The 18,397-nt window shown below is 33.7% G+C and overlaps 1 protein-coding gene, 1 long non-coding RNA gene and 1 other non-coding gene across 4 annotated transcripts; all 3 read right to left on the bottom strand.

Moving 5' to 3' along the window:
- Positions 1-268: 268 nt before the first annotated feature.
- On the bottom strand, positions 269-4,666 carry LOC128296149 (uncharacterized). Its single transcript, XR_008286747.1, has 3 exons — positions 4,025-4,666; positions 3,245-3,292; positions 269-468 (listed from the first exon to the last, which is right to left on the bottom strand). It is a non-coding gene; the product is annotated as an uncharacterized LOC128296149 (long non-coding RNA).
- Positions 4,667-9,616: 4,950 nt separating this feature from the next.
- LOC108467931 (mitochondrial inner membrane protein OXA1-like) lies at positions 9,617-13,469 on the bottom strand. Of its 2 annotated transcripts, none has more exons than XM_017768760.2 (10): positions 13,174-13,469; positions 12,511-13,039; positions 12,038-12,128; positions 11,440-11,487; positions 11,202-11,260; positions 11,006-11,081; positions 10,773-10,904; positions 10,565-10,672; positions 10,207-10,261; positions 9,617-10,106 (listed from the first exon to the last, which is right to left on the bottom strand). In XM_017768760.2, the coding sequence occupies exons 2-10, from the start codon at positions 13,014-13,016 to the stop codon at positions 9,844-9,846; spliced, it is 1,338 nt and encodes a 445-aa protein (XP_017624249.1). In that variant the 5' UTR covers positions 13,017-13,039; positions 13,174-13,469; the 3' UTR covers positions 9,617-9,843. The 2 variants fall into 2 exon arrangements, with proteins under 2 accessions (XP_017624249.1, XP_017624247.1); XM_017768758.2 differs by having other exon boundaries at positions 13,219-13,462.
- Positions 13,470-17,849: 4,380 nt separating this feature from the next.
- LOC128281954 (small nucleolar RNA R71) lies at positions 17,850-17,955 on the bottom strand. The gene has a single exon (XR_008272249.1). It is a non-coding gene; the product is annotated as a small nucleolar RNA R71 (small nucleolar RNA).
- Positions 17,956-18,397: the final 442 nt, after the last annotated feature.

Genomic DNA, 18,397 nt, shown 5'->3' with positions numbered 1-18,397 from the left:
CAATAATGTGCATCAGGTTTAAAGCTGTAACACCCAAAACCCGGCCTAGACGTTATAGCTGAATCAAGCGGTGTCACATTGGAGTGCTTTTCGAAAACTTGCTTTTGTTGATGAAACCTGTTTGGAAATTTAGGGCCTCTTTGTTAGATCTCAAATCATTCTAGCTATTTGTTATTCATTTTAAATTGTCATTACTTTTTAAACTCTGTTTGTTGCGGAAGCATTTCAAAAGTGTTGCAAAAATGTAGTGTTTTTAAAACAGTTCTAATTTTGGAAAATCGCATTCTACGTTCAACATATATAAATCATAATAAACAAAAAAACCCAAATTAAAAACAAACAAAATTAGAGAGGTCTTATTACATAATTCAAAACCCAAAACGAAATCTAATAGCAAATAAAAGAAAACAAAAACAATAGTGTGGCCATATCTGAGTCCCTCGCAGCATCGATCCGCCTAAGGATTACCTGAACAGTTAAGACAAATAGGTGAGTTTACGAAAACTCATTGTGTAATCCCAATATCAAACAAACAATGAATAACATAGTCTGGGCCTAAGCCTAGATCAGTAACAGTCTGGGCCTAAGCCCATTACAGAATAGTAACAGTGTGGGCCTTAGCCCAATGCAGTAACAATGCAATCAAAATAATGCAACCTGTCCCAATCCAGCCAACACACCGCTCCATACCACCAACACACCATGTGCGGACAAAGTCGACCCACCTAGCCAACGCACCAATATCGCAGCAAATGTGCCAGTAATAATATCGCAACAAAGCTGCCAGTAACAGTAACGCAGCAGAGCTGCCAGTAATAATATCAGTATATGACACAAAGCCATGAGTAGCGGCACGAAGCCGTCAGTAGCGACACAAAGCCATTAATAGTGGCCCAAAGACATCAGTAGCGGCATAAAGCCATCAGTAGGTCCACAGTTGTCTTGTGCGACCCATGTAACCTTAGGTCCACAATCGTCTTGTGCGGCCCGTGCGACTATATCAGTATACTTCCTCCATAACAGTATCCCAACCCCATGCACAAGGTCATGTCATAAATCATACGTGTATACAGAATGTCATACTCAGAAAGAACAGTTATATCGTCGCACAAATCAGTCATTTACCCTCGAGGGGTAAAATAGTCATTTTATCCAATAGGGGTATTTTGGTTATTTTACCTGCTTTGGGGTCCAGGTACCCTTTTTGATCCATCAGAAGGTCTACAATCGCCTCGATCGACTCGTGTAACCTTAACGATCCTAACAGAGTAAATAGGCCCAAGTAGGCCTACACGCCCATGTGGCCTATCAAGCCCAAAAATTACCACGACTGTGCGAACCACACAGCCCAGTCCAATAATTACCATATATTGTGGAATTTATCCGTGTAGAGCCCACAAGCCTATTCGGCCCACATAGCCCGTTTCGGTCCATCGTGGCCCAGAACGGCCTAAACCCATAGGAATGCCTATGGTGGCCTCTACAGTCTTACGCCCATGATTCGTGGGCTTGGCTTACCACATGTGCGTTCGCACACCTATGTGGCCAAAAGGCCATTCTTTCGGCTTTTCGACTTTTCAATTTTTCGGCTTTTGCCGATCTACAGTCTATTCAGTGTGTGAATACACACCTGATCACAAGGATGCAACAATACCACGAGTATTCTAACCTATTTCACAAAAGCTATCGTTAGATGTCTAGCAAATGAGTTTGAGCAAGCCTTAATCAAATTCCTTTCACCACAAGATTACCTTCCACTTGCTAGACCGGCCAATGGAAGTTTGTCTACCACTTCACTGCAAGAGCCCAATCCCTAGGCCTTAATAGTTGTCTACATTCTAATAAAACCTTATCAACCACCACAAAAGAAAATAGTTGAACTAGAAGAGCAATCGTTTACCAAAACGTAGGATCTAAATTAGAAGAGAAGTAGATTCGACTCACACCACACAAGAGCTGAAAGTACCCAAAAGATAGGGGCATTGAATCCTAACAGCAAAATAGCCACAAAGGGAGATATTAGATATCAGTGCGACAGAAGAGAGAAAGAGAGAGAGAGGAAAAATATACATACCCTCACACCTGATTAGTCGAACTTCACAAGTCCACAACTGAAAGTTTAGAAGAAGAAAATAGAGTATTCGGCTACAATGCAAAAATGAAGAGAAGGGAAAAAGAGTAAGAACAATCGATTACGGTTACAATGTAGAAAGGAATGGAAACCAAATAATACAGAAGACTCGAATGAGAGGAAATAGAAAAAAAAAAGAAGGGATACGGCTAGAGTAAAACCGATTTGAGAAGAAGAAGAAAACCAATGATATTCGGCAATAGGTTGAGGAGGGAAGAGTGTTCGGTCAGAAGAAAGCCCCAAAATGAAACACTAAAGCACCCAAATGGTTACCAAAAGAATACGGCTGACAAACAAGTAACTAAACTTATGAGCGATCGACACAAAAGAGGAGAAGCTACCGCCAAAAGAGAGCAAAAACTGGCAAATTCGACAATAAAAGCCTATGACCAAATTTTTCATCATGGGCAATCCCATTTTCGGCCAACTACTATCACCACCCTCAAACTGCCTTAATCCTCTTCTAAAATCTCTCCATAATCCTCTCATTGATTTTCTTCCCAATCCTCTCCATGATTCTCTCCACAAATCACTCCAATGCCCCATTCAAACTCTATTCAAACTCTCATGACCAATTCAACCTCAGAGTTTCAAACCAACTCCACCACCTACCCAGCTCAACAGTAAAATAAATTCTCCACTGTGCAACCTAATACTCGAACTCAAGTCCCCCAGCAAAAGCAACACTCCATCTTGCCACTAGACCACACGCTTATTTGTGTCATATATTACCTAATTTAATTAAAGAAACCTACTATCTAGAACCAAGGGCCCTATTCACTTAAAATTAAAATTTCTGCTAAAGCCCAAGTTTGAACTCAAAACCTCTCAAACACTTCCCAGAGCACTTAACCACTGAAAAAAACATGCGTTTGTGTCATTTCCTTGCACAACTAAATACTTACGTGCAGTCTCCTAGTTGTTCCCATGCTCAAGGCCCATTCCTTCTAGGCCCAAATTGTGGGCGTTACAAAAGCAATATTTCATAAAGCTAAATTTTGATATAATAATAGCAAAATAATAGTTATGAAATTATAATTCCAACTTGAAAGGTCTCAACCTTAATTTATACTAAAATAAATTGATTAAACAAGATAAAAGAGAATGATATACCACAAATAAAGATCTGAAAATGTCTCCCTCGAACTCTTTGTGGCCTCACTGAACATCATTTTTGGAGAGACTGTTAGAAAGAGTTGGATCTTAAGAGGATATGCATATTGCTAATATATGAAACAAAAAAAGGAAAAGAAAACTCTTTTGCATATCATTGGGAAATAAAAATCGAGTATTTGTGATGACTGATAAAGTTGAATGATGAATCTATTAAGAGATGCAGCAAATTCTTTGATCTTTGATTAAAAAAAAGTCTCAGACTGATGAAGTTGAACAATAAAATCTATCAAAGGATGCAACAAAATCTTAATATAAATTCTTTATAAATGATTAATACATTAAATTTTTAAAAAAAAACAGCAGACTGTAATTAAGAGATGGGCAAAAAGATCCCATCTGACCAAGCAAGAGTCAAGAGAGTAGGCTTAATACATGGGTCAAAACAACAACAGGCTATAAGAATGTTATTAAAAAAATGATCATATCAAGTTGAGAGACCATAACTTTCACTGAATTTACTATGGTTTTTTGGTTATGAATTTCAAAGATGACAATATCATTTTGTATTAAAAAAATTATAAAAAGTCTCCTACTTCGATCATGTCATAATAATCATGCATAAATGTAAAAACTCTGACCATTGAAAGAAATGTAAGAAGAAAAATTTTGACAATTTTTCTTGGATAACACTTACACCACTAATTAATGAATAAACCATAATCAAAATAGACTAAACATCAATTCTCTATGCATCTATTTCATTTATCTTTCTCTTACTTTGTTTAAACTTATTGTTTCAATCCAAAAAATACCCCTAAAGCCTCCCTCCATCCCCACCTTCACTCCTTTTAATTGACCACCTCCACCTCCTTGAAACTCTCGTTCACCGTTCCACCTTCACTCCCGTTTACTTGACTACATTCTTTATATGTAGCTTGAAAGTTGTTTTTAAGCTTTAACCGCCCATTTATCTCTTTAATATATTAAGAGATAAAGTTTAGATTCGTACTTAGAGAAGCAAACACCGTAGCGCATGGACTGACTCGGGAAGGCAAGAGGTTTGAAACAGCCAGATACTAGATAAAAGAAGCCCCAATGAGAGTAAAAGAACTGGTGATGGAGGGAAGAAGGCAAATACAAATGGGAGGAAATGATGGAATTATTAAGTAAAGACGGGATAAAACAAGAAGTTACAAAAAGCTCGGGAGTGCCAAATCGGCAATAGAAAAACAATCAAGACCAAAAGGAGATCATCAGAGTGGAAGGTTGCAAAAGTTGAAAGTTACTGGAAATAATCACTGATTGAGTCGGTTGTAGGAAGAAATGAGAACTGTTCAGTTACCCTCTATTGAAGACTTAGGTGTTTTGTTATTTTTATTTTAGGTTTTCTTTTATTATTTGTTTGATTTAACTCGTGTGGCTGTTAGATTTCTCAATTAGGGTGAGCCAATTAAGTGAGTTTGCATTTATTGCTTCGATAGAGGGTGTAAAAAAAGTTTCTTTTATTAGTGAATCAGTTGATTATCAATAGTGATTGCAAATATAATATATATCCTAAATTAATAAGTTGAAATTCAAATATAAAAATAGAGGGGATATTATTTTAATATTTTTATAAGAAAATATCATTAATAAATAAATGAGTCATAAACAAGTCAATAAACAAGCTTATAAACGAGCCAATAAATAAGCTTTTAAATGAGCTTGTTCGTGAACATAAATGAACCAAACACACTTTTGTTCGTGTTAGTTCGTTTATGAAACGAATATAAAAATTTTGTTCATACTCGTTTATTTAGCTTAATAAACGAACATAAATGAATATTATACAAACGGTTCATGAATAGTTCATCGAACTTTCTATTCATTTACACCCCTAACAATGGGTGATTTACAAATGAGGGGGAGACTATTTATTTATAGTTGTGCTCCCCAAATCCAATGGTCTAGCTAAATTTACACTGACGGACAAGATGAAGCATATCCCTACAATTAAGGGATTTACAAGATTACACAATCAAATCTAATCTAATCTTATCAGATTTTATTCCCTCCAATCTTCTAAGATTAATTTTCCTTTTCACCAAGGTACCCTAATTTTCCATATCTACTTCATTGGGCCACTTAAGCTTCAAAAAGACAAGTTTCTTTATGAATTATTTGAATTAGGCCAGTTCTCGTGGCTCAAGTGAGCCCCATCTAATCGATAGACCTCTATGGGACTCATTTTGTGTAATAGTCACAGGTTTCAAACAATGGCCGGTGACACTAGAGGGTGGTCACATCTAGCCCATACCTTAATTTTGGCCTATGTCGGGCTCTCTTAGAAAGGTAATCATAAGATAAGAGACATGTTTTAAGCTCTCATCCATATATAAATATCCCTTCCTAGAGGAAGGGTGGGTAAGAAAAAGAAACATAGTATTGATACTTTGCTCAAATCCAACATTTGCCTTCTCAAACCCTCATTTGAATAGTCCTTCGCATCACCTACAATGTGAATCACCCTCATTTTAATGGCTCTTTGTGCCGCCTTACACTGTGAACCACCCCCATTATATCATTTAACATTTTTTTTTAACATTAGTAATTATAAGGAAAAAAATATTAGTTGAGTTAAAAGTTTCTTTAAAATAAAATATATATACCTTAAGGGTGTGTTTGAGTGAGAAATTTGTAGGAAAGATTTCATTTGTATCAAGGTTATTAAAGTTTAAAATGAATTTATTTGTATAGGAGATATATTAAAGAATTTTAAAATTTGTCAATAATTTGGAAGGGATTCTAATAGCTCAATTCTATTTCTAAACTCCACTCAAATAGGTAGTTTTCAAAATTCATCAAGAATTTTATTTGATTTAATGCACATGGGCCTTCTATAATATAATTTTGTTGATACATATAAGATAATAAATTTAAATTTCAAATTTCATTTTATTTAATTATAATATATAATTTTAAATTTAATTTTATGAAAACTATTTATAAAATTTTAAAATATTATTTATATTATAATTTTTTAAAAATTGTAAAATTTTAATAATCTAATTTTTCTAAATCAAATATTTATCCAAACAAAACAATTACCAATTTTAACTTTTCTGAATGGATGAATTCTAAAATTTTAACATTTTAGAAATCTCAAAAGTAAACGCACTCTAAATTTACATATTAATTATATATATATATATATATATTCATCTTTCATGTTTATTATATTATTTATTTATTTGTTAAACCTGTGGTTTTCGTATCATAATATTATTACATTTATTACTGAGTCTAAAAAGAAGTTTTAAATTATTAAATAAAAAATTCATTTTCATTAAATTCAACGGGCTGGGTCAAATTAATTTTCCAGAAGTAGCAAGAGGTTTGGCAATCAGTTGCCTTTGCAAGAAAAGGAAGTTTTGATTTTGTCCAATATAATCCTCTAACTGCTAACCAGACAAACAACTTAACTACCATAGCCCTACCTATATACCCAAACCATTCATTTTCATTCGGTACTACACAAATTCAAATTGAATAACAAATTAAATTTTATTTCTAAATTAACATAACAACAATCCCTTCTTAATTTTAATTAATCATCATGATATTATACATAATTTTAATTGGTATAATAATAAATTTAATTTAATTCAAAATAAATATTAATAAAATGTATAAATATTATAAGTTAAATTTATTAAGTCAAGATGAAATTAATAAATATATAAATTTTAAGAAAATATATACAAGTACTCGCTTTCGAACAAATTAATTTATGAAGGATTAAAGTTTATTTGAGAATTTTAAATAACAAAATGTTGGATTGTTGCAATGACGAAAGTTTGCCATCACACTTGGTTTAAAAGATTTAAAAGGTTGTAGTTAGCGTTATTGAACCGGTCACGGAACTTGCTAGGTCAACTAACGTTAAAAATGCAAATAGCATGACAACCCTGAAACCTTTCCTAACACGTTTGTGGACCAACGTTTAGATGTCTACGCAAATGAGAATGAATTCATCCATTCATTTTTGTTATATTTGAATTACATGATGCTATATCATTTAAAATGATCTTTTTAAATTTTAAATAACATATCATTATCGAATTTAATCATATAACTATATTCATTATACAGTATCAGATTTTAAGATTAAATTTTGGGATGTTTAGTAAAATTTTTAAAAATTAAGAATTTAATAAAATTAAAAAACAAACAACTAGGATCTAATTAAGTTTTTAAGCAATTAATAAGAATTTTCAAAAATTTTAAGAGTTTGAAGAGAAACCATAATTCCTAAATTTTTGAGGAACCAAAATTTCCTAAACTTTTATAACCATCCGCTTAAATTAATTTAATTCCTCTATAATATCAATAGAGAAAATAAATATTTATATCAAACAAATAGTCAAATAATTCTTTATTTGCTGAAAAGTCAAAACAATTTTTCTTTTTCCTGAAAAACAAAGTGCATGATTTACAAGAAATGTAATATATATTATCCCTTCAAAAAAAAAAAACAAAAAAGAAAAAGAAATTTTCATATTTCTACCCATAACCTTCAAGTCTTAAATTATTGAATCAATAACCTCTATATTGTTAAATTGAAAAAAATCACATTTAAATTTGTTCAAATTTACATCCTCTTAATTAATATAAGAACAGCTGAATTAAAACTTAATTAATTATTATTAATAAAATTAAAAAAAAAATCTATGAGTGGAGATGATAGGAAAGTTAAGAAAAGAAAAGAAGTTAATGCAAATTTGCAATAATACCAAACCAAGCTTGCCTATAGAGTTATGGAGCTTTATTATTATTATTATTGAATACAAACAAAGAAGAAAAGGGCAGAATATTGTCCTATTTAATGCTGAACTGTATTTGAAGTCCATTAATGTATATATGTTATATGTCAATATCAATCTTAAAATTTTATTAAACTATATGTCTTCGTTAATCCTTAAGTATGTTGAATGTTAGTTAAACAGATACACCTAAAAAAAAAAAAAACCCCTTAAATTAGTCAATATGCTGTGAACAAAAACCTCCAAAATCCCAGGGTCCGAAGAAAAATTCTAAAAATAACACACTGTCAGTTTGTTTCTATGGCCCCAAATTAGTGAGCCATATATGAAGCAAATTCTTATAAGATATATTTAGAACAGCATTTAACAAGTGTGGAAATGAATGGCATTTCAACGTTTCTCACATTATCTTGTTTTTCTTCCTTCCTTTTACTTGTTTCTTTAAAATGACCATGTGCTTTGATGTGATGCCTTTGTTGGGTCCGCAGTTAATGAGGTTGTTTGAGAGTGAGTTGGAAAGCTTAATACCAGTTGATGGTAGAACTCACATATCTTTAAAAAGACTGTTTAATTGATTCAAAACATAAAATTTACAAACAAATTTGATGTAATTCAATAACACAATAATTAAGTTTTAAGAGTACACTGATGTGCACGAGAATTGAGTCTGAAAGATTAATGTAGTGTAGATTAGTATATTTTGTATATAAAAAGCAAATCACTTAACTGATAACACTTATATTTAGTCAAGCTACAAATAATTTAACAGATTGAAGTTAAATCTAAATTCATTGAACCATTTTTTTAACTATTTTGATTAAGTGAAATCCACTTTTACTCAACTTATTATTATTATTATTATTTTTGCTAGTTGAAATCCTATAAATAGGTTAGTTCACTTTTTATAACGAATAATTTATTGAACTTTAAGATATACGCTATACAATAAAAAATATTATTAAGAACAATGTATAACACGTCAAACTGTTCAACTCATATTTTGGAAGTGCAATATTTGCCCCAACATGTGAACAATTTGATGGATATATATATCCACAAATAATATGACCTGAAAGCAAGATTCATTTATGAGCTTGTTAAGGGAAACTGTTAAATAAAGCCCGGATTAGCTATTGTTTTGAAAACTTATATACAAAAGAATGTGGATAAACAGGGAAAAGGGGAAGTGGTAATACCTTAGCGAAGCTGGATGGGCCACTATTTGCAATATTTGGTCCAGTGACTGTCAGTCATTTCTATCTATCTTTTGTTTTTCTTCAATTTTCATCCAAAGGTACTTAATGGGTTTTCTTCAACTTTTGTTTTGATACTTGTTTGGTTGAGCTCAAGCCACTCCATTGTTTATACAGTAGACATGAAAATGGTGATTGCAAATAGGTATAGTCGTTAACATCTGGCTTGGTACTGTGTTTTCTTTTAAAACATTTTTAATATACTCAAAAGTTGACACCCATGATCAAATAAAACTAATAAATTTTAATTTAATCCTCTAATGGCGATTGAAATATATTAAATGCAAACAAAAGAACAAATGGACAGAATAATATTCCTTGTAATGTTAACTGTATTTGAAGTCCCTCAATGATGTGAATACATTCATTACCAGTAGAAACCAAAAACACCCAAACTATGGGGAGAAGGAAAAATTCTAAAACTACTCAGTTTCATAAAACAACTCAGTGTCAGTTTGTTTCTATGGCCTTAAATGAAGCAAATTCCTAATACATTTATGGAAATTAATGGCATTTCAACATTTTAGGAAGGAAGCTTTTCTCACCTCTTCTTGTTTTTCTTCCTTCCCTTTAATTGTCTCTCTAAAATTTTAATCCTCTGATCCATGGTCGAAGACGACGAAATTTTTTTATGCGATGCTTTTGTTGGTTCATCAGGTGGTGAGGTAGACTGATGTGATGCTGTTCTTTCGGGTTGTTTGAAAGCTGAATACAGATTGATAGAAGGCCGCGGTGTGGTACCAGCCGGAGGCTTAGGTATTAGCGGAACACCTAAAGCTGCCTTCACCCCAGGAGCCTTAAGCACTGCAAAAGTAAAATTTTGAATGGAAAATATACAAAGAACTACAGAGAAATCTTGATAAAGCCTAAAATTGATCGGAAATGTAAAGTTTTAAGGACTTACCTAGTCCATAGGCGAGGGAAAATACATTTGATGTAATCCAATAACAGAAAATGGCCTGTGGACACAAATGAGATGGAAGTTAACATCATTGTCATCGTCGTCATCATCATTATATATCAGCAAATAATATCGTCCTCCTTTTTGGGTTTGGCTAAAAATTTCAGGATTTATATGAGATACAAAGAGCTCCCAAAGAACTTGTTAGAGTAGGCAATGCAAATCAATTTTATGACCTTGTTAAAGGAAACTAGAATGTAAACCCAGATTATTTGTATGGCAAGTAAAATTCTTAAAATATTGTTTTGACAACTGATATTCGAAAGAAAGTGCAGAAACTGGAAAATGGAAGTGGAAATACCTTTGAGAAATTCATGGTCAATGGAACCGATAGAGCAGCAAAGACTCTAGCAACATTTTTTGTAGTTCCAGAAGAAGGATTCCCCTCCGTACCTTCTAGCATGTTGCACTGAGGGCATCAAGCATTTAATTAAAACCGAGTCGATGATAGAAAGGCATAACCTATACCTCTCAATGCATTCCTTTTATCTACAAAAATGGAAGCTTACCTCCACTGTTATCCAAAATGTCAGAGCCGTCAAAACTGGAAAGATGCATAAACTATCTGGTGTACTGAGATCTATAAACCAATAAGCTCCACCGGATTTAAATGATGGCATTTTCTCAGCCATATTGGAAATCTGAGGGTGAAAGACAAGTCTAAATCTGAATGTAATACATTCAATTCTACAACCAAACTAGTAATCCTTACAGAACCTTTAGAAAAAACGATTTATCTTACGCCTAAAAAAAAGCTGATAAAGATTGGCATCTGAATAAAGAACCCTTTCAGTGGAGTAAAAGGAGTTACACCATATCTGCAATTATTAAAATGAAAAAACATTTAAATGATTTTAGTGATTCAATCATGGAACCAAGGGCTATGCAACATGCACTCTAAACAGGAAAATGAGCTGTCCTACTGGAAAAGTTCTTACTCCTTGAAAAGCTTTTGCATTTCATTTTGACCTTCAGCTACTGCCTGGGGATCCATACCCTGCAGAAAATAGGTAGAAATTTTTAAGTTTTATTTCAAGCTATTATAAAAGAAACAAGAACATCCATGGAATCTGAAAATGCTCTAGGATTATGCACAAAATCAGATACCGGAATGCTATCCACAAAGTAGATTATTCAAAATAATAACACAAATCACAGAAAAAGCTGGCACCAGACCGTTCTTTGCATGCGCTCCTTGATTTCCTCCAATTGTGGCCTAAGTAACTGCAGGATAAAGACAGCAGAGAAAAATTCAAATGAACAGATTTTCCCATTAATGAAGGTATGAAAAATAAAAAAGAACAGTCTCTAAGCTACAAAACTGAAGTCACATTCGAGGAGAAAGAATATCTTAGAGAGAAAATAAGTTTCCTTTCTTTGTTCTTACACCTGTCAAAATTCAGTAATAATCAACGGATACTATTGCATTCATACTAGGAAAAGTTGAATTTTTTTTTGTGGCAAAAATGTACAGATCATGCAGAGGCATATTATATCTTCTAGAATTAGATGAATAAGATAGGGTTGTTCAGTTCTTTCTTTTCCCATTTTACCACTAACAAGGTACAAAGGCAAGATACCACATGCTGATATCATCCAAATGCGAATCATCCAGTATTTGCATATTATCAAGTTGTGGCTTCATATACATGGTAATCACAAAAGTAATGTCTTGTACATAGACTTCGGGCTATGAATAAAATAAGTGAAGAACAAAGGGCATGCTACAAGGTAAAAGAACATGACAAGAAAAAGAAGCAGAAACATCACACACCGTCATTTTTGCAGTAGCTTTAAGTTGACTTATCAAAAATGGAAGAGTTAAACCTCGAACCAAAAGTGTTGTCACAACTATGGAACTCCACCTGAAACAAATAGGAAGCCTAAGAAGTCACAAGATACATATCGCATAAGACACACCACGCAGATTCTCATTAAGATTTATTTGTCATCATGTTGCATGCAATAAATTTAATTCAACCATGTGCAAGAGATAATAGCAAACTGGTTTGACTAGAATCTGACAGATTACATATATTGGAGAATGGAGATCAGTGTTTCATAGATCGAAGTCCTTATATTTATAGCACTGATAGTTTATGCTTGCCACCCTTTTGGCCATTTGAAATATAGATCAGGTAGATAGTTTAAATCATCAGATTTAAATCCAATTCATAGTTCATTCCATTCGTTCTTGGTACATTTACATAAATACAAAAAACCTAAATAATTAGAAGCAGGAATTACCAGTTCAAGCCAGTAGAAGAATGAACTGCATCGATAACGTACTGTACGGCAGCAATGGGTAACCAAGAATCAGCAGCAGCAACAGCAACCTCATTCACAGCAGGAAACTGCGAAGCCACTGCTTCAAAAGAACTATCCTTAAGAGTTTCCGAAATATCGGTCATAAGCCCAATCCTATCTGCCCCATCAGTCATAAACTCAATCTCATCTGCCCCATCATTATCTTTAGTTGACATATAACGAAAAAACGACACACCAGTGCTAGGAATGAGAGATAGTTTGGAACATCTTCTATCTTGAAACAACACACCAAAACCTGATGATGAATTACTAAACCCAGTTCCAAAAGATCTTTGTTGAAACAAATTGCTAGGTTTTGGCTGGGAGTAGGACTCGTTTAAAGGATGATTTTTACGGTCATCTTCATGGACAATGTAGGCAAATGACGGTTGATATAGTCTAGCTATTAGGGTTGCTCTCCTGGAAAGGCTACGCCTAAACGCCATTGGTACAAAGAATAGAAATTCCTCTAACAAAAGAAAGGGTACGATCAAATTAAAACCATTAACAAGGCAAGATAAATGCAGCTAAAATATATTAAAAACCAAAGCCTCGAGGTTCATTTCTAACAAATAGAACTAAATCACTAAGAAGAGGCCATACAGTGAGATTTTCTGAAGCTAAAATCTGGGAGTTCAAAGAGAGTACCGCAAGTAAGAAGCAAAAACTCAGGGTTTCATTCACATCACAGTGCTGAGTTCGAAAGAGCAAAAGTCTTGTTAGGTGCAGAAACCAACAAGGTGCACTTCGAAACTCGAAACAGAACAGGGATCAACTCCCCTGTATTTCTCCGTACAGCTCTTTTGTTGCCCTCAGTACCTGTTTTTAATTTTTTCGTGTAAATTTCATCCGTTTGTGGCGAATAGAATGGGCCACCATTGAGAATACTGGGTCTAGCTTAGCCCACTTGGAGACTTACAGTCATTCCCACTATTTTTTTCCTTGGGTTTATTCATGATTTGACCCTTGAATTATCCCGTTTTTATACATTGATACCTAAATATTTTTTATCCCATTTTAGTGCTTGTTACTCAATTGTACTTTTTACCCCTGAAGCTATTGATGTTGAAAAAGTAGTGGCCAATGAAAACACATCACATAATCTATGCCAACTTCGATAGTATTCACTATCGTTGACCAAAGATTCTATAAGGAGGATCCTCAGGGAAACCAAAGAGGTGACTTAGCCTCCCAAAACTTTTGGGAATTACCATTAAGCCCTTTAAGTTTTAATTAAGCCTCCCAATATTCTGTAAAATCTCCTCAAGACTCTTTAATATTTATTTTATGAATTTTAATTAATTCTCCCAAAATTTTTAAAAATTCTTATTAAGTTTTTATAATTTTTAATTGAAGTTGTCAAAATTTTGAAAATGTTCATTAAGCCCTCTAAAATTCTAAAAATTTAAATAGCTTCCAAAACATAATGCGTATCTTGATTCTTAATATATCATTCTATAATCATACTAATTCATAATATCTTTAATTATATTTATATGAATGCAAGAGAAAGATGTTAGTTTTAACACTTTAATTTGCATTGGTTGTCTGCAATTTAGTAATTGTGGAGAATGGAAATACAAAATCAGAGAACCAATGTAAAATCATAAAACAGAGGGGATGTTGTGACATTTTAATTTCAGCCACTCATTGATGCAAAGGGCATGAAAACAATGCTCACAGTTTGGAATGGTACTTAACTTTTCATTATCTTGGTATTCCCAAAGACATGTTGAGCAAATGTTATCACTAGGCCTTGGTAATTGCCGGGTTTCACTAAGCAAAATCACCGGATAGGCATCAATACTTGGTCCATCAAGTCCTTTGTAATAATTGTTAAGACTTCCTTCCGAGTTGTAACACAAGCCCTATGATGCATAACAGGGGTATTCCCTCTCTGAAAATTATACCCATTTTAGCACTTCTTGCCATACCAGAGCTCCGATGTCACTCTTGAACATGCAATTCCCACCGCTGTGTTCACAAGACGTGCAATCGGGTTCATGCCATGTCAATCTCATACCATACTTAGGATCCGAAGCAGGTACTAAAAAGCTAGCTATCTTCCTACACGTCCATAATAGAGATGCGTACATATCAAGACGATTTATGGAATGGCCACCACAGAGAAAGTTTCGCCACTAAGACAAGAAATGTACCTTAATTGGGGAAGTTTGTTTTGATATTGCACCATTTGAGCAATTTTGAAACACATAGTTTTCAGCATATTGAGGCTCAAAAGGAGTACCAGAGGGGTTCATACCCTTAAGGAGATGCCTTGGGAGGCAATAATTAGGGTCATTGATACAAATAATCGATATTTTCGACTATGAATTGACCAGAAAATGGAAGGGTGAGAACTGCTTTAGTTTGATTTTTGCATAAGAGATCAAAACGGGGATGAAGATCAGGTTGGTTGCTAAGACGAAAAGGGAAGCGAATCCGTTGATCACCACAAGAAACAGGGCAAATTCCAGGACTTGTTGACGGTTGAAAAGAGAGGAAAACGAAGGAGAAGAGTACGAAGAAGAAGATTTGAAAAATACGGAAATTTTGTTTGCTTTTCAAGCTTTCATGAATGGTAAATACAAACAGAAACGTTAGAAGATGTCAATTTTTGCTTTAAAGAAAAATGAGACATAGGACAAGAAGAAGAGTTCAAAGATATCATTTTCATGCTTATTGTGAACTCGGCAGGCAAAAGAATATACTATCTATGATGTTTTCTTTGAAATTTCCTTGAAATAGTAATAATTTAAAATGGTTCTTGGTATATTAGTAACTAACATTTGTATTAATGAGTGAATGGTGATCAACTAGACAAAATTGAAGTAGAACTCGAATAACTTTTGAATACTAATATTTCATTTACACCTTAATTGTGATAGATAGAAATTTAATAAAGAATTTTAACAAGGTTAACAATTTTTAAAATATAATTTAAGGTTTTAATTAGAATAAAATATTTAGACTAACTAATGACATTGCAAAAGTTGAGGTATCAAATTATGATAAATATTAAAGCATAAATATTAAATCTCAAATTTGAACAGAGAATAGTAACCACAACTTAAATTTGTCTATTGCTATATAATCTTAAAACAAGTAGAGGATCAAAATTGAAATTTAACAATTATCTTATATAATATAAATTGTAGATTTTGGTATTTGGACCTTTTCATTAACCAACTAGATAAATCCAATTTCAGAAATTCTAGATTTTGGTATTGGAAGTGATAAACCGTAATATATATATTACCCCATGCTTGGCATATTTATGAATAATTTTTCCTTGGTTTTATTGAATTCGATGCTCCTAATCCTTTAAATTCATGTTTTATACTTAGGCAAGCATTGGAAGGCAAAAAGAGCAAGAAACAGGCCAAAAAGGGACAAAATGGGCCTAATTCAGCATGGCACACGGCCTAGGCATTTCCACACAGGTGATCCACACGCCCGTGTGTGACACACGGGTAAACCACACGCCCATGTCTCATGACCGTGGCAACAAAAAACCAAGTCAGAATTACATACGGCCTGAGCACCTTCACACGGGCGTGGCACATGGCCGTGTCCCTATCGAGCCTAAGTCTAATTCTACTTGGAAAAGGCCAATTTTGGGCTAATTTGGGCAGTCCAAAGTCTATTTAAAGACCCTAGAAGAGGATTAAAGGGAACACGCAGAGTTGAAGGTAGAAAATACTCAAGGACAGCCATCAGAATCACCTCAGATGCAGGATCTACATCAAGACTGAAGATTTCTATCCAATTTCCTAGAAGTTCTTTGGGTTTCTTTATGCTTTTTTGTTTTTCAAACTTTGAGATGTTTTCCATTATTGTTATGAACTAAACTCCCTAAATACCTAAGGGAGATAAAACCTAAGATGGATCTTATTATTATTTGAGTTATGATAAATACTTGTTCTTATTCTTAATTGTGAGATTAGCCCTTGCTTTAATATTCCAGGATATTAATTCAGGTTTTTGATGTGCTTATTCAGTGGAGCAAAAGTCCCTATTTAAGAGTAGATCATTCATAATTAAGCGGAGTTGCATGCAATCCTAGAGATAGGACGACATAAATCTACCGGATTAGAGTCAAATCTAATAAAGGAGTCCATAGATCGAGTTAATGAGGCAATAGGGGTTTTAATTAGAAAGAGATTTCGATTAATCAACCTAGAGTCAGTTGTTTTTAGTCTCGAAAGAGAATTTAACATAAATCAGGAATTTCTACCGATTAAATCAAGTGAATAAATCGTCTAATTCAAAGGTAATAAATGAAGTCTAGGTGGATTCTTCCTTGGGTATTGTCTTCTCCATCGGTTTTCTAAAAAGTATTTTCCAACTTTAATCTCTGTCGCAATCTTAGTTAATTAGATAATTAGTTTTAAATAAAACGTTCTCTTAATTTTTAGGCTAGATAATAAAAAATATAGTAATTACTAGTACTTTTAGTCCTCGTGGATACGATATTTTCGGTCTCACCATAACTATACTACTGTTCGATAGGTGCGCTTGCCTTAGTCAAATTTTTAGTTAGTTTTACGACCATCAAGTTTTTGGCGCCGTTGCCGGGGACTAAGATATTAGGAACGTTTAATTTTTATTACTTTAGCCATTTTTAATTATTGCAATTTAATTTTGTTTTTTACTAATTTTTCTTTTCTTTACATCCGGCAGGTTTTTATAGTTTATGACTAGAAGAAACCCGTCAGGACCTCTACTTTTCGACAGTGAAATTGAGAGCACAGCTCACAGAAACCGAAGAGAAATAAGGCGAAGCCTACAATACATAGAGGAAAGGAGAGAGGACGATATCCATACTACGACCGAGGAGATGGCTGATAATCAGAATAATCCGCTACCTCCTGTGGTTGCTGCAAATCCAGTAGATCAAAATCTTGCTCCTCGTACTATGTATGATTATACTAAACCTACTTTAACAGGAACTGAATTGAGTATAGTTAGACCTACTATCGCTGCAAATAATTTTGAACTGAAACCTAACACGATCCAAATGATACAATAGTTTGTTCAGTTTGATGGTTTGCAGGACGAGGATCCAAACACTCATTTAGCAATTTTTTTGGAATTCTGCGACACCTTTAAGATCAATGGCATTTCTGACGATTTCATTCGCCTCCGAGTGTTTCCCTTTTCATTAAGGAATAAAGCTAAACAGTGGTTGAACTCATTACCTCAAGGGTCAATCACCACTTGGGAACAAATGACCGAAAAATTTTTGTTTAAATATTTTTCACCGGCTAAAATGGATAAATTACGGAATGATATCTCTTCTTTTGTGCAGATGGATTTAGAAACACTTTATGATTCATGGGAGAGATACAAAGATCTATTGAGAATATGCCCTCACCATGGATTATCCCTTTGGCTACAAGTTCAAACTTTCCATAACGGGTTAAATCCTTCGACTAGACAAATGATCGACGCAGCTGCTGGTGGAACTATCAATAACAAAACACCCGAAGATGCTTATGAGTTCATAGAAGAGATGTCACTGAATAATTATCAGTGGCAAGTCATGAGGACAAAGCCGACAAAAGCAGCTGAAATTTTTAACGTCGATTCGATTGCTATGCTTTCCAATCAGGTAGAACTTTTGAATAGAAAAATTGATGGTTTACTTGGTTCTACGCAAGTACATCCAGTAATGCAGTGCGATGCAAATGGAAGTGGATTAAACAATTTAGAATATCCACCCTATTGCCCCAACATGGAGAACGAGCAATTGAACTATATGGGTAATAATCCTTGACCTCAAAATTATCCTTGTAGTAACACTTACAATGTAGGTTGGAGGAAC

This window comes from Gossypium arboreum, chromosome 1 (genome assembly GCF_025698485.1).
Source record: "Gossypium arboreum isolate Shixiya-1 chromosome 1, ASM2569848v2, whole genome shotgun sequence".
Lineage (NCBI taxonomy): Eukaryota > Viridiplantae > Streptophyta > Magnoliopsida > Malvales > Malvaceae > Gossypium > Gossypium arboreum.
This window is presented reverse-complemented; position numbering and strand designations above follow the sequence as displayed.